This window comes from Dermacentor albipictus, chromosome 1, assembly GCF_038994185.2.
Source record: "Dermacentor albipictus isolate Rhodes 1998 colony chromosome 1, USDA_Dalb.pri_finalv2, whole genome shotgun sequence".
Lineage (NCBI taxonomy): Eukaryota > Metazoa > Arthropoda > Arachnida > Ixodida > Ixodidae > Dermacentor > Dermacentor albipictus.
Window position 1 is genome coordinate 289,906,367 of NC_091821.1, and position 17,436 is coordinate 289,923,802.

At 48.4% G+C, this 17,436-nt stretch overlaps 1 protein-coding gene across 1 annotated transcript in view; it reads right to left on the reverse strand.

Annotated features, from left to right (window-relative positions):
- Positions 1-421: 421 nt before the first annotated feature.
- Positions 422-17,436, reverse strand: part of LOC139049915 (carboxy-terminal domain RNA polymerase II polypeptide A small phosphatase 1-like) — a 293,498-nt gene continuing 276,483 nt past the window's right edge. The window contains exon 9 of the mRNA XM_070525805.1: positions 422-885. Within this exon, the coding sequence (XP_070381906.1) occupies positions 676-885 (210 nt within the window). The 3' untranslated portion in view covers positions 422-675. The remainder of the gene's footprint in view (positions 886-17,436) is intronic.

Consider the following 17,436-nt stretch of genomic DNA (forward strand, 5'->3'; position numbering starts at 1 on the left):
TGTGTCGGTCTTCAATTTACCTTCTTCATGCCAACTTGGGTCACGATTGTGTGTTGTCGCTGGGTGTAATCAAATCGGTGTCATATATATTCTGACAATCTTGCTTATATACACACATATACTCAGACATGCATAGACTCGATGGTGCCACTGCTAGATAGTGCAGCATGTCCAGAGGGAAGGCTGGCTGCGGCACAAGCCTCATACAAGACGTGTTTAGGCGGCACTGGCAATACGGTGTGTCAGTAGAGTGCTTCAATGCTAATCGCATTAACGTCGATCTGGGATGGTTTCTGTTAGAATTTTTATGCAATGATGATTTCAGAGAAATAGAATTGATAATTAAGTTATTAAAGCCATTTTCTAGTGAACGCCTTGTATACCGTAATGTATGGTGCCTTTAGAAAAGAAGCGACACAAGTGCAAGCTGAAATAGTCGTCTTTAATCTATGATACAGGTGAGATTATGGAACACCGTTATTATACAAACTCTCCACCGGGGAAGAGACAAGGCACAAAGGGGCAGCCCCCCCCCTCCGACGTTAAGTAGGCCGCTGCCCGGGGCGGCGAGAGTCTTTCAAAGACTAGCACGGGACCCGTAAGCGCTTTTGTACTGCCGGCGGAGAAGGGAGGGGGCTATTGCACAAGACAGGGAGCATTTTACAGTGCGGAATGCTAGGAACCGCTGCTGTGCAGAGCCGCCGCGCTGCCGTTCATCATCAGTGGTGCAGGGAAGGCCGGGGAGCCGCCGCCGCCGCCAGCCGCATTGTTGGAGTTGCGCAGCACCGTGTACACGTCCTCGACGCGGCTCAGCTTGTCGAAGAACGGCATCAGGTCCCGCAGCTCCGTGTCCGACATGTCATCGAACCACGAGCCCACAGGCACCTGCGAAGGCATAGAGCATCCTTGCAGGTCTCACCCTTGCTACATCACTCTTGCGTGCCAGCATGTTGCATCAAGTATGTTTCACATTTGGGGCGCAGGAGTTGCTCCATGCAAACAAAATGGGAGCAGACTAAGTGCATGAACAACATAGTCGCTACAATACGACTTCCATCAGTGTCAACACACGGGATGAGCCAACACCTTCTACATCTTGGAGGTGTCCAGGTGTTGGATGAGCCCACGGTGCTTTCTTATTTTCCAAGGTCACACTAACGCAGCAATGCATCACGGCAGTGTTTATGACTGGTTGCCAACATAACAAAGCTGGAAAGAGGCTAGTTGATGATATTATAGACAACATGTGCAGCGTGTTTATTAACAGCATCTGCTGTGCAGGGAGAGCAGTACTGGTTGATAAAACTGGATGGACTTCTCTACATAGAAAGTAGTGTGCAATATGCTGCAATTGATATCTTTTTCATTATTCATGTACCCTTAAAGCCCATGCTTGGTATTACATGGGGCAACAAAACTGTTACAAAAAAAGTGAGTTCAACACATACAATTGGTATACGCAACTATGACAACACCCAATCAAAATACAGACTATTACTTGGCATACAGAATGCAAAAGTGGCAGGCCTCATAAACATTTAATGCAAAGAAACTTGCCAAGTTGCGGATGTTTTTACTAGTGTAGTCCCTATTGCAGTTGAAAAAAATGAAATGCATATGATGTTACAATTACTTTCTTCAGCTACCAGTTACTTTACTGACTTGATTCTTTGCCCCCTTACTCAATGCCCCATGTAGGGGCTCTGTAAGGTACTTCACAAATAATGAAGACAAGCTGCAACACGCGATGCAGCACTGAGCACTTGAATTTTTGAGAACTCTCAGTGACAGTAGAAAAACCGTGGTCGCAGAAGCCTCATGGATCCACACGTTCAGACAGGCAGATTTGGGCACTCAGTATTTGCTCATTCATCTTGGGGCTAAACCAGGCACTGGCTGACAATCCAACACAATATGGCTCAAAAGCGATGGGCACTTCAAACAATGGTGCCAGGAAATCACTTACAGATTATTGCTTTTTTTTCAGGTTTTCAATGGCCCTAGCGGGAGTACAATTTACTCGAATGTAACGCGCACATTTTTTCCAATAAAGCGGATCCAAAAATAGCCTGCGCGTTAGCCTGTCCGTAAATGTGTTACATACGCTCTAGCCTATAGTGCTTAGATACGGAATCACTGTTTATGGTCACTGCACGGTTCGTTGGCAGCGCAGGGTGAATTCGCTTCTGCGTTCACTTTTAAAGAATATTGCCTACGACCTGCCCATTGGTACTAACATTGATATTTTTAAAAGATTAAAGCTTCCAAGTTTTAACGCTTTGTTAACAGAAACTATTGTGCTTAAACATATCTGGTACAGTCAGTTCACCATTCCATATGTTCCTGCACATGATTTAAGACCAAAATACCGTTACTGCATTCCTCGCTCCTCAACCCAGTACGGAAGGCGCACACGTCAATGCTATGTGCCTACCTGTTTTAATAGTATGCCACCTAGCTTATTACGCATGAGAACAAAATACACCCTAAACAATTTTGCGGTATTTAACAGGGATAGGCAGGCATTGTCTCCGCATTGCTTCCTGCCCCATAATTATTTCATCTAGTGTTACTATCTTAATTTCACATTACTGTCATCTCATTTGATGTTGTAATAGTTATGTCTCTATATTCGTCTCCCTGTATTGTTGAACTTTTTTATTTTTTTTTTGTTTAGAACTGATGTGAATAAAAGTACCATCCATCCATCCATCCGTCCGTCCGTCCATCCAATTGAGTACGACCCTAAATCTGCGTCACCATATCATCATCGGCATGGCCGCCTCGCATGCGCTTTGAGCCTAGCTGCCGTAGCTTTCTCCATGTGCTGTAGCACGTGTGCTTAGACTCCGTTTCAAACAACAGGTGTAATGCTGTGGAGGCTACAGAGACTTTTTGCAGTGGCTGCGTCCGCACTTCGAAGTAGTTTGATGTACTTGATCGTAATTGTGTGAAACTGTTCTTTATAGGGGCTCAGTATTGAATGAAGAACGTTTTAATCTTTAGAAACAAAGAAACTGTAGTATATGGTTATCTAATGCGCTGTTTTAGATCAATTTGTTTTTCATTGCGTTTGTTTTCAGCTTTTCATATTGGCAGCCCCACGCTCGCGCGAGCAGCGAGGCATGGACGGAATGCGCGGAGTGATACATTTTCATCATCAAACTTCTTGCATAGCTTCCCCAGCGTTGCACGTGATGTCTGAAACGGAGTGCAGGTTAGTGCACCGTCCGTCTTCCCGGTCTTGGCGTTTTCCGCATTTGCTCTATCAGCATGGAAGTGCCGACTCCAAAGACATGCCGAGTTCATAACGATGCCGCAATTAAAAGGAAAGTGATCGGAGACGGACGGAACCCGAAACTTGCGTGCCGGACTGGCACAAACAGGAGAAGCTTTCCGCCAGCTGCTACGTACAGCGTAGCCACGCCTATCTTGAAAGCAATCTGCGACGGAGGCAAGAGTCTACGCATCTAAGCGCACCACGCTGTGTTCTTGTCCCTTCATGCGCGTTGAAGCGAGAGGCCACACAAAGGTTAATTCGCTCGCTCCTGCTACCGCACTTTCCCACTCCTGTGTTTTGATAAAGAGTTTCCGCAGTCATTGCGTTCCATGTTTTCTTGCGCGTGACACCATGCTTGTTAATTTAGTTAGTAAGCAAATGTTTAAAAGTTTATACGGCTGATAAAACTGAAACCCTTACTTTTCGCATAGCTGTCTACTAATTTGCTATCGTAACCGATGCTTCGTCTTTGGGGCAAAACTGCGACTTTTATATATATTGCAGCTTTAGTGTGATGGGAGTAAACCTTTGTTTTTCCAAATGAGAGAAATTTGTACTCCTGTATGAAAGAATGAGGTGCGCGGTAATGTAAAGGACTTTTCCTTTTTTTTAGGCCGCGGCAAACAGGTGCGCATTAAAATTGAGTGTTTTTTTCCCTGCTTTTTGGCGCGGAAAACGGGTGCGCGTTACAATCGAGTAAATACGGTACTGTCTCCAGCAACAATGAAGCATTCTGCTTTAAGCATGCAAGGCATTGAGTGCACAATCTTGCGTGCAAGGTGTTCATGCATTATACATAACGCTATTCCATTGAGCGAGTTTTCAGTCTCGCTGCTGGTGTCTTCACAAAACGAAAGGTGAACATATTGAAAACCAATGGTTAGTGAAGATAAAAGAGTACATTCTCCTCTGCAGATGAGCTGTAGAGGAGGATGCACCGAGAGTCAGGCCAGCTCATTCTATTTAGAGTATTTGTGCAAGGTTAATGTTTGAAAGCAAATTAACATAAAAGTAATCGATTACACTTCACTAAAAGCTCAATTACTTTCCTGGGGCAACGACTGATAACTAACACGTAAACGTCTGGCCTTATCTCGGGCCCAATATGTGTTGGTGACGACTAAAGCGATTACTGTGGTAGCAACTTTCCCACAATGGCTTCCCAATTGCCACAGCGCCGGCCAGCTAAGTATCGTCATGGTCACGCTAGGTGGCTAGGCCTAATGCATGCTGTTTTCGTTGGAAAGCAGCGGGCAACCAAACTTTATGGTATAACAACGAGTCGACAAACCATTTTTTCACAGCAAAGTGTGAGAGGCCTATACACTGCTGCACCACAGATGAGGGCAAGGGCAATAATCTGAGTGACAACTTTGCTCGCGCTGCCATTTCACGACATCATACAAGTGGATCATGTTATAAAAACACAATTACCCTTACAGATTGTTCCATGGAGTAGGCAGTGATGCTGCTGGTATGCCAATATAATCTGATAGGTCCGAAAAATCAGGCGGCTGCTGCAGTAATAAAGCCTGAATTTCCTGGCAGCCATAATAAACATTACCAACCCTCATCACTGAAATGACTTAAAATTCAGGGCAATCAATGGGATTCATGCAACAGTCATGCATGAGCATTAGTTTTTGCATGTTGTGCCCCTTTTGCATGCAATGATGAGACAGACACCGATTAAAGGCATCAGTGGCCAAACAATGTCTTTCTCCCCAGAGCAAGACTGACTCCTTGGTTCAGCTGCTCTTACTGCTCCTTCTTTTTGACGTGAACTACCGACGCCTTGTCTCCGCTGCCAAACTGCTTTGCCTTTGCTCACCCGTCTTCATCGCATAGCCTCGGCATTCTTCCGCTGAGGCTCGGGTCACTCGTACGACCCGTAGCCATCCATCCTTACTTTTAACTATACAAGCACGCAGAACAAAAACGCAATTATTGGAACGGGCAACATGTCTGGACTTGTCCAGGAGCAAAGTGCATCTGGTGACGATCGAGCGTCAACTGCGCAGGGCCGCATTCCAGTCCGCCGATTCTCTGGGTCTGCACATCCAAGCGGATGATGCATACTATGATGCGCACTTGCTCCTCTTCCCTCCAGTTGCGCTGCACCTGTGCCAAGAACACTGCCTGTGCTTCCCCTCTCTCGTGACGTTAGGTGCCTCTTCCCTTCCGCCTGTGTCGGCCTCTCTCCCCTCTTTTGCCGAACACAAGCGGACAAGACGGGTTTTCGTTGGCATGAGCGCTCTAACGCGAATGCATTAGACAGTTTTAGCAGAGCGTTTGCTTGCGCTCCGCTCCGCACACGTTTCACGCGCACCTGTGGCTGCATAGAATGCATTGATTTCGCTTATCTAACAAGCGCGTCTCCCAGAGACGTCACTGACGTGCTCTAAGCCTGGCGGTAAAACGATTACGAAAGCAGCTACACGCTCCCTGACGCACTGCTAAATCAGGTTCCTAGCGGAACGTGGTCAGCGTCCCACGTTCCGCTGCCGCTATGTGTGCTGTGCGCACGCGCGTCAGAGTTCATGGTAGCGTTTTGCTGAGCGGCTGCGTGCGAATTGTTGTGATAGGCCGGTCTGAGCGGAGCGGACCGTAAACGCTCTGCTAAAACTCTATTAATATGAATCTCATTTACAAAAACGTCAGTTGCGACGATCACGAATGGTGAAAAGAGAGCCAATGATACAGTTCACTTTTCTAGTGGCGCAGCTTTAGCAGAGTTTTCCTTATTTACAGCATGGATGTGGCAGCTTCAACAGAATATTGCACTAAGCAATTGGCGCAGCATTCCTACCATTTGGGATACTGATCATTTTGTTTATTAATCAAACTTGCGGGTGGGTGGGCACAGGGGTGTGTGCTTTGACTCAGGTGCGGCTTTTAAGCACAACTGTTTTGGACATGTCGAGTGCGGACAAAACACTACAGATAAATAAATAAACCAACTTTTCAGCAGCCTCACCTCCTGCCTTCATTGTGCCAATTATCATGGGGATGATAGAAGCTTCAATGTCGGACTGCACCAACAGCTTTTTGCTACAAAATGTTAGTTTTCAGGCAGTGAAGGTCAAGCGATAGTGCATGAATGTGCCTTGTTGTGCTAGTGGTTTTAGGCAGGGGTCGAGCTGTATTGACTTATTTGTCGGCAGAAAGGAAACTTGGGTCATAAAGACTTTCCTCGAGCATCATGAGTTTGTACAGCCATCCATTTGAAGATCCCGACCATGTTTAGGCACTGCTAGCAGACAGGCGTGATGCACATAGCACAGGGCGGTGATCGTATCTGTGAAGTACATACATCCATGTTCTCAGAGAAGCCCCACTATACCGGCCATTACAGGCGGCATACACTTGGGGGGGATTTCCGTGGAAACAAAGCAGAAATGATGTGACGTCACGTGGGTTCCAACAGGAGAGGAATGTTGCTAATGGGCCTCCTTGGATAGTGCTTTACAATTTTTAGTCTTGTGAAAGGCTTTTATGTTATTAACTGGTGTTAACAAAACAGTGCCGATCGCAGATTTATAAAGTGGTTAGACAGAAATGCGCATTAGCACTGCATACCACGACAACACTAGCATAAACAAAGCAAGTATATCAAAGATAGAGTGGAACAGTATCGCAGTAAATCGTAGCAATGTCTATACGCACCAACTGCCCCAGCTGTGGCGCTTTAGAAAAATAATTTCTCTAAAAAAATTATGAAAAAACACACATATATAAGCATTACTTGCACAATATTTTCTAAAAATATTTTGAATGGAAAAAAATTTTGTCCACGTGGGCGTCATTTGAATTTCACGAAATGACGGAAAACGAGGCGAAAAGAACAAATTCACCAAAAATCGACCGTTTTGTGCATTATCTCAAAATGTGTTTTTGCGTTGTCTTAACATTGCTAGTTCATGATAAAACTGTTTCACAAAATAACTTCATGTTTTTTTTTGCTCCTTAGCACCAAGATGAAAATGTGCAAATTGTAGAATTTTTTTCACAAGAAACAGTCAGGGGAGAAAACCTGCAATTGCTTTTATAGAACTTTCCTCAAAACATACTATTTTCTTAAATTTTATTTTCACCTACGTGCTGCTCACAGGCTCAAATAAAAGCCTCAATTTGCCAAAAACGCTATTGTTACGGAAGGATGAAAGAAGAGAGAGGAAGAAGAAGATTGCACGATGCTGGCTGCTGCGTGTTGGTGGTCAGCCATCTTAACTACTCTGACTCATTTTGTATATGTATATCGTAAATACACTCTTTCTATACTCCAAACATCCCCGTCACATATTGGTGAGAGGTGCGGGGCACCACGGCTGGAAACGGAGCTCTGCAGTGGGCGTCGCCTCACCGTCCGCACCATGAATGACGGTGAGCACGCGGGATCAACGTCGTTGCCGCCTCCTACGTCACCGTCGTCAGCTATGTCTCTGTCACCTTCAGTTGTCGTGCAACCCAAGGAGCCCGGAACTTTCTGCGAGACCGATGGCGCCAGCGTTGAAGAGTGGGTGGCCATGTACGAATGTGTGAGTGGAATCAACAGATGGGACCCTACTCATGCTAGCTAACCTGCTGTTCTACCTAAAAGGCACGGCAAAGGTGTGACACGAAAATCACGAAGAGGAAGTAAACAGCTGGGACCAATGCAAAGAGAAGTTAGCAGAGAAGTTGACGGAGTTGTTTGGCAAACCAGCCGGCCGTAAAATTGCCGCAAAGCAGGAACTGGCCTCCCGTGCCCAATCACCTGAGTCCTATGTCTCGTACATCCAGGACGTGCTGGCACTTTGTCCTAAAGCCGATCGCAACACGACTGAAGCTGAAAAGGTCGGGCACATGCTTAAGGGCATTGCTGACGATGCGTTTAATCTGCTCATGTGCAAAAGCTGCTCTACAGTTGATGCTATCATTAAAGAGTGCCGACAATTAGAGCTGGCCAAAAGCCGACGCGTCTTGCAACCATTTGCCAGACTTCCCAATACTGCAGCAACGCCGACGTGTGAGGATCAACTCGCACAGCAGCATGCGTCGCCATCAGAGGACGTGGTGCGAATCGTTCGACGTGAACTGGATGCGATGGAGCCCGCAGCTTTCTGTTCGCGTAGCCCTGATGCTACCACATTTTCATTTCCCCTCGTACAAGCCATTGTTCGCCAGGAACTTGAAAACATTGCTTACATTCTGTCTGTGCTGTCGCCAATCCCAGAGCTAACGAACGCCCTTCTACTATTTTCGCTCCACCCCGATGCTTCTCTCCGCGTTATCGCAACCCGACTGAGTGGCGAACTGCGGACGACCAGCCGATATGTTTCACCTGTCGCCGCATCGATCATGTCGCCCGATACTGTCGAAACTCGACATAAAAACTGTTTACAGCGCAAACACATGCAACCACAAAGTATAAGGGACAGGACACAGGACTTTGTGGTTGCATGTGTTCGCGCTGTAAAGTTTTTATGACAAGTATGCACCAACTCGCCCAGAAAGAAGTTTTAATGAACTGTCGAAACTCGTGGCCCTCAACACGTCGCACGCTGACTAACCTGAGCCATTTTAATGGAAATACCAGCAATGTTTCGCCTACCACCGAGTCTAACAGCGCCGACAACTCTGCTAGGAACACGTGATAGAGTCGCTCACTATCGCCGCAAGGACACCAGTCTCGTTCACCGCAAACGCGCCGCCCATCTTCCCGTTCGCCGCAGCCACGTCGCCTTTCGTCCCCTGTGGCTTTTGGCCGCACCCTTTCGGAAAACTAAAAAATGCAGCCCTCGGAGGTGGTGCTGCATTGCCTACTACTGCAGCAAATCCTGTCTGTGCCCACAAAGAGAAGTGTAATTGACGTTAAAATAGACGGCGTACCTGTCCAAGCACTTGTCGACAATAGAGCCCACGCATCTGTGATGAGTGCTAGACTATGTAGACGCTTAAAGGTCCTCACCCCAGCAGCTGCCCGAGTGCTTTGTGTGGCCGACGGCAGCATGCTGGTTGTTCTTGGAATGTGTACTGCGCGTTTAGTAATAGCCAGCGGCCCTACTTTTGTTCTCTTTGCTGTGATCAACAACTGCCCTCACGGCGTTATCCTTGGATTGGACTTTTTATTCCATCATTCCGCTCTCATTGACTGCGCAACCGGCGTTCTTCAGTTGGAACTGCTTCAAGTCGCCAATGCCCCGAGCACCGCTCCAGCGCACTTGAGTTCGCTTCACGACGTGCGTCTGTCACCCGAGGCAGTCACGTCGCTTTGACCGCACAGCCACAGATTCCTGATGGTGAATATGTTCTTCGCCCCATCATCGACGTGCTTTTGAACCGGAACGTTGCTCTTATGCAATGGTGACGATTACTGATAACGGCGTCGTTCTTCCGCTTCTGAATTTCAGCCTGTGCCCTCAAGTGCTTCCAGCCGGCATGTTTTTGGCCAGCGTTTCTAATACTTCCGAATTTGACAATGAAAGTCTGGATGCCGAGAGTGGTTTCTTAGCGCCAATTGCAGCTCATAGCTTTGGTTCCTTAACGGATGACATCGTGAAGATGATTGCACCTTACCTCACCTCGGCACAGGCGACGGATACACGTCTCCTCCTCGAATCGTACCAGGACATATTTGATTTCGGCGACAGGCCTTTAGGAAAAACATCAGCTGTTCACCACCGTATCAACACTGGAGACACGAATCCTATTCGTCGGTGTCCCTATCGTGTATCACATGCTGCACGTCGAGTCATCCAATCAGAAGTGGACAAATGCTCTGCAAAGGGGTGATCGAACCATCAGCCAGCCCTTGGGCTTTGCCTGTCGTCCGTGTGAAAAAAAAAAAAAAAGTGGTACCTGCCGTTCTGGCGTCGATTATCGCCATTTAAACAAGATCACCCGAAAAGAAATCTACCCACTACCACGCATCGATGACGCCTTGGACTGCTTGCACGGAGCTAAATACTCTTCGTCCATCGATCTTCGATTCGGCTACTGGCAGATTTCAGTTGATGAAATGCACCGTGAGAAAACGGCCTTCATAACGCTGAATGGCTTATAACAGTTCAAAGTCATGCCCTTTGGCCTATGCAATACTCCTGCGACATTTGAATGTATGATAGACTCTCTTCTTCGAGGCTACAAATGGACCACCTGTCTCTTACGTTGACGACGTAATTGTTTTTCTCCCAGGTTTGGCAGCCACCTTACCCGACTCGCTGCCATTCTTTCGATCTTCCAGAAAGCTGGCCTCCAACTGAACTCCACGAAGTGTCAATTCGGGCACTGTCAGATTACTGTGTTGGGACACCTCGTTGACACATCCGGTGTCCAACCAGATCAGGAAATGTTCACGCTGTACGCAGTTTCCCTGTGCCACGTTCTGCCTCTGACGTGCGCTGCTTCGTCGGCCTGTGTTCTTACTTTCGCCGTTTCGTCAAAAATTTCGCCGACGTTGCTTGGCCTTTACAGATCTTCTAAAGAAGAACATGCCGTTCTCATGGGGCCCTCAGCAAGCTCACGCATTCGCCACTCTCATCGGATTTCTGACCACCCTTCCCATACTTGCCCACTTTGATCCATCTGCAGCGACCGAAGTCCACACTGATGCAAGCGGCCATGGCATCGGCGCTGTTCTCACTAAACAATAGGATAGTACCGAGTGCGTAATAGCTTACGCCAGCCGCCATGCTGTCACCTGCGAAGAGAAATTACTCCATCACCGAGAGGGAGTGCTTGGCTTTAATTTGGGCTGTTTCGGCCATATTTGTACGGCTACACGTCTTCGGTCGTCACAGACCACCACGCAATCTGCTGGCTGTCTTCCCTTCGGGACTGGACAGGACGGCTTGGTCGCTGGGCTTTGCAGCTCCAAGAATTTTAATTTAGTGTCCATTACAAGACTGGACGCCTCCACAATGACGCTGACTGCCTCTCGCGTCACCCCGTGGATCCTCCCAATCCTGTTGCGCATGATCCGGTGACCTGCGTCATGGCTTTGACTGACATGCGGGCTGAACAACAATGTGACGCATCCTCACAGTCCACCATTGCCAGAGTGCAACATGGCAGCACCGATGGCACGTGGCGCATGTTCGTGCAGCATGACAGCATCATCTATCGCCGCAATATCAACCCTGATGGCCCCGAGTTGCTCCTTGTCCTTCCTCATCATCTGCGATCAGTCGTTCTCGAACTTCACAATGCACTGACGGCGGGCCACCTTGGAGTTTTGCGTACATACGACCGCGTACAACGCCGGTTCTTCTGGCCGGGTCTCTACCGCTCTGTGCGTCATTATGTCGCATTTTGCGAATTGTGTCAGCACCGGAAGAAACCTCCCCTGGCACCTGTCGGAGAAATCCATCCAATTCAAGTTCCCTCTGAACCGTTCTTTTGTGTAGGCCTTGACCAGCTTGCCCTTTTCCGATGACGACTAGAGGGAATAAGTGGATCGCCGTGGCCAACTAGTTGCGCAACAGACGTTGCCGATTTTCTCCTCCAGGACGTCATTCTCCACCACGGTGCGCCTCGACAGTTACATACAGACCGCAGCCGCTCATTCGTGTCTTGAGTTGTTGACGATCTCTTCCTCTCTTGTGCCACTGAGCACAAGCTGTCCACCGCCTACCACCCACAAACGAATGGTCTTATGAAACGTCTCAACCGAACAATCACAGAGATGCTGTCGATGTACGTCTCCAACGACCACCGCGACTGGGACGCCACGCATACAACTCGTCCCGACATGACACCGCAGGATATTCACCCTTTTATCCTTTGTATGGTCATGACCCCACATTGCCGTTTGACACCATCCTCCCTTCTGCGCCACGTGTTGCAACTGAGTACGCTCGTGAAGTCATCGATTGCGCTCATATGGCACGCCAAGTCGCCCGGTCATGTTTATTTGACTCACAGCATATACAAAAAGAGCGTTATGACCGGTGCCATCGCGATGTTAAGTTCGCGCATGGTGCTCGGGTGCTCCTTTGGTCACCATGTCGTCGGGTTGGCCTCTCCCAGAAGCTTCTCTCTTGCTACACAGGGCCTTATGAAGTCCTACGTCGAGTTAACGACGTAAATTACGAGATTTTGCCGCTACAGTTTGATGCATCCTCAAGTCCGACGCCTGTTGATGTCATGCACGTTTCGCGGCTGAAGCCATACTTCGCTCGCAATTCTTCGCCTACTATGTGCTGAGACGGCGCTTCACCACCCAGGGGTCCTGTTACGGAAGGATGAAAGAAGAGAGAGGAAGAAGATCGCTGGATGCTGGCTGCTGCATGTTTTTGGTGGTCAGCCATCTTTACTCTGACTCATTTTGTATATATATTGTAAATACACTCGTTCTATACTCCCAACATCTCCGTAACATTATTTTGGCCTATGTTTAGACGTTAGTAACACCTAAGGTGGTCCATGCAAAAATAAGCAGAGAAGCGGATATCATAGAGAAGAATAACAGCTTACGCCAAGGAAATTTTAATCAAAGTAATTTGCGTTTTTATGCAGAAAAAAATTTTCGAGGTTGAGTCCATCACTGCATTACTTTGTCTAGAGCTTCACATGATGACATGTTGTTGGGAAATAAAAACCGGGCTGGCGGACATGGTGGTCTGTGTGGCGAGGAATAAAATCCGAGAGCACCAGGAGTTTGTAAGAATTTGAATCGTGAAGGTACGCTTATTTAGGGTAGCTCGGCACTGCGCACTTCCATGCATATGCGGCAGCCTACACGTGAAGTGGTACAGACTATATATATATACTTTTATAATATTGTGAAAATGGTTCCCTGAGGTGTGACATCAAAAAGCATTGTGGTTCGTGTCCGAATAAAACTTTGCCGACTACTGTCTATTTGGCCCTGTTGTGCCTGGCGATCCCTAGGAACAAAGCATGCTTCACTGGCAGACGTGCAGCTGTGGAGTGCTTTTCACGATTCGTCGTTTACTCAAGGCGGCTAAATCAGCGTCACCTAAGACTGACAGATAAGCAATTATGTTTCGCATTGTTGCGAGGCGGAGACAAGCACGAATGTTGTTTAAGCAAGGCGAATGCTGAAGGCACCAGCTGATGCTAGAACATAGCGGCCGAAGCGTCCCAGCAAACACTTCGTCATTGTTTCTTATCTGCACGTCCTGTTCTGCATCGCGACACTTCGCCGCCGGGGTTGGAGCACCGATTCAGTGCAAGCGATTGACGCAAGTAGGGCTTTAAACGGGAGACATGAACAACATCCGTTCTTGGCTATACGGACGACGGGCCTGGCTCTTCGGGAGCGATCTCGTATGTCACATCCAAAAGCTGTCCAGGATTCGGTAGGGACCTAAATATTGTGACAGAAGTTTTTTTGATAGACCCGAGGAGATTGTGACCACAGGAGCACGAGGGAGCCAGGTAAATACTGCCCGTCCCTATGGTGCATATCGTAACGGGACTTCTGGGAAGCCTGGTAATCAGTGAGGTGAGCGCAGGCAATCAGACGGACCTGTGCTGCCATAGAAATCGCATCACGGGCATAAGCGGTGTGCGACTGCGCGACTTGTGCAAGTACAGTGTCCAGGGGCAAAATTGGATCACGGCCAAACAGGAGCTAAAGTGGTGAGTAACCTGTAGTGTAATGGTGGGACGAATTGTACGCAAAGGTGACATATGACAGAGCGACGTCCCAGTCCTGGTGGCCTGGAGAAATGTACATAGCATAGCTAGCACGCATAGCTAGCATAGCATAGCTAGCACGTTGGTAAGCGTTCTGTTCAGTCGCTCTGCGAGAACATTAGTCTGTAGCTATTTGATGCTCAGTAGAACATAGGCAGAGGATATCATCAATGACCTTTGACAAGAAGTAACGTCCGTGATCCGTGAGCAGCTGATGTGGAGCAGTGTGGTGCAGGATGACGTTATGTAGGAGGAAATCCGCGACGTCAGTGGCACAACCTGTAGGCAGAGCTCCCGTAATGGCGAAGCATGGCGTAATCTATTGCAAAGGCAATCCATTTGTTGCCCTTAGTTTAGAAAGGGAAAGGGCCAAGTATACGTCGAGTCCCACACGAAAGAGAAGCTCTGTGGGAATATTGATGTCTTGTAAAAGCCCAGCTGGAGCGATGGGAGTGGGTTTCCGGCGTTGGCATAGGTCGCAAGCAGTCCCACACCGGTGCACAGAGTGGAAGAGGTCAGGCCTGAAGAAACAGTGGCGGACTCGGTCAAAGGTGTGAATAACACCTTTGGCCCTTGAGATGCACAGTGGAGGGTGCATCGTGGAGTTGTTGAAGCATGGTGCGTTGAAGGTGCCCCGGTACGGCCAGCACCGCCAGGGCACAAGCTGCTTTTGTACAGGACTCCGTCGGAAAAACACAAGAGATACACGAAAGGGTGAGGAGTTGGCGAGCTTCACTGATCTATGATGGTTCGCAGAAAGGGACCACGGCGCTGTTCATTGCCAATGTTGACGAAGTCTGAGATGGATATAATGCTGGTGTCGGATTCGAGGTCTGTGGCTTCCGGTGGGTAAACAGGATGGCGGGACAAGCAGTCGCACCCTTATATAAACGGCCGGATTTGTACACTACAGAGAAAGTGCCAAGAGCAGTGCCCAACGCCCAAGATGCCCTGTAGGGTCCCCTTCAATGAGAGCCAGCAGAGCGCATGGTGGTCGGTAATTACACGGAAATGGCAACAAAATACCGTATTTACTCGCATAATGATCGCACTCGCGTAATGATCGCACCCCTGAATTTTGTCGTCAAAATTCGATTTTTTTCATTTCCCGTGTAATGATCGCACCCTGAACTTGCCGCAGCGATATGTCGTGTGCCAAGTCTAGCTAATAATGATCGCGCTTACCATCTGTCGAATGCTACGCGAACGACTTGTCTGCACGCACCAAACATGCTTAAGTAGATGCCTCATTTTATTACTTTCATCACTTTCCGCACTTCCATGACAACAAGAGGTACAACCAAACTTGCTTTTATTATGGGTAGGCTTTATAATGGTTGAAGACAACAAAAGCAAAAAAGGCGCCTTTCGATTCTTTTCATCTGCACTCGTGAGCACGAAACAAATCGCGCGCGGCAATGATAGTAGCCACGTTTACACTGATACGTTAAAAGTATACCCTATTCATACGCCGAGGTTTGTAACACAGCTGAGATATTCGCCCACCCTCAGCGAAAACGTGCCGTGTTAGGGTAGTAGTTTCCGCAGCACGCCGGCCATGCGTTTCTTCACTGGCAGCTAAGCGCGCCCATCTGTTTCTGTCCCCTCAAAGTGGACATGGCTACGTTATTGCCGCAAACTTGCCGATATTAACGATATTATTCATCACTGACACGGAAGAAACTGCTTCAATGCACGTAATGTACTCACGAGAAGAAAAAAAAAAAAGATCGCGTTCGGCGCGTTCGGCTTGCTACGCCGGCCGCCATCTTTGTTTTGGTGTCCCGCACTCGCATCCCGCAGCAAACGCGGGACGAAAAAAAAAATTTTTTTTTCCGCGGGAAATTTAACTCGCGTAATGATCGCACCCCTGAATTTGCGTCAATTTTTTCTGACAAAAAAGTGCGATCATTATGCGAGTAAATACGGTAGGTATGGGCGAAACTTCGCTATCGCCCAAACCAGCGCTAGGCACTCTCGCTCCGTGATAGAATAGCTGCGCTCGATCGTGGACAGAAGACGGCTTGCGTAAGTGATAACGCACTCTTTACCATGCTAAATCTGGGCAAGTACAGCGTCAATGCAGTGACCACTAGCATCTGTACGGATTACAGTGGGTGCTGAAGGATCCAATTGGGCTAAAATTGGGGAGCTTGTCAAGAGTCTGTGAAGGTTTCGGCCTGCCACTGTCCTTATGTGAAAGCGACATCGTTCTTTAAAAGCTCGGTGAGAGGGCGCGCAATTTCAGCAAAATGTTGAACAAAGCGACGAAAGTACGAGCATAAGCCTATGAAGCTGCGAATGTCCTTAAAGGGGTTGGGACACCAAATTTCGAGGCTATAAAAAGCATGTTGTAGGCTGCTTCCGTATGCAAGGACACCCAGAACGAGGTATCAGACGCTGCAAACATTTCAAAATAATTTTAATTCAGCTCCAAAAAGTCATTAAAGACTCCTTCTCGTAGTCGAGACCCATCGCTAGCGCGGCAGCTTCTACGTCACAGAGGAGGAACGAAAATATTGACGTCATAGCACACCAGCACAAAAACGTGACGTGTGATCAGTAGCGATGAAATGCCGATTACGGAGCCTGCTGAGCCGAGCGACCGAGCATAGCCTCCACTATGACCGAGCTACAGCCATATAGAAATCGTTTCTTAATGCAAAGAAGGGGTAAGGCGTGCAGACACGGACACAGGAGGAGAGAAGTGGACAACACGAACGCCGCACGGCGGACGCGAATGGCAAACTGCGTGCAGCGAGTTGCCGTGCCTACGGGCCTTTGCACGTTTGAGTGTAAAACAATAGCCGGCCGACTCCGAAAGGGACTAGGATATGCGGCGTTCGTGTTGTCCGCTTCTCTCCTCGCATAGTCGCATAATCGGCAGCTCGGAGCGGTCTCTCCTTCGGTCGGCCTTTCTCAATGTGAAGGCCCGTCCACGTTACCGGCCCGGAAACTCGCCGCACGCCGTTTGCCGTTCGCGGGCCCCCGTGCGACGGCGGTTTTGCTCGCGAACGGCGAGATTTCCTAGCTGTAGAGAGCACGGGCCCGGGACCTATTTGTGCGGCAGCCGTACGGCGAAGGGGCCAATCAGCGTCCGAGGAGTGGTCACTCTGTGCACCGACGGCAGCTTCACCGCCTCTGATCGTTCGGCGCCGCCGATATCGTGGCTAGGCCTTTTCCGGTTCACTTCGAAGCTAAAGCTTACGGCGCTTCGGAATGAATCACCGACTCTCACAAGCCGCAATATTTTCTTACCGTTGTTGTCGCTCTTCGCAATAATTATAATAATCGCGACATGCACTTCGAATTGCCAGTTGACCTCTGCTGGCAGAGCACGCGTATGAGCGAGCAGACGACGCAGCATAGTTTTACGTCACTATTTTTTGTGGCTCACGTGACCAAGCCATGTTGCGTTTCCTCCTCTGTGACGTCATAGCATCCCCCCGGAGCCCAGAAACCGAAACCGAAATCGCTCGGTATAATAATGCTATTATTAAATTATTTATCGG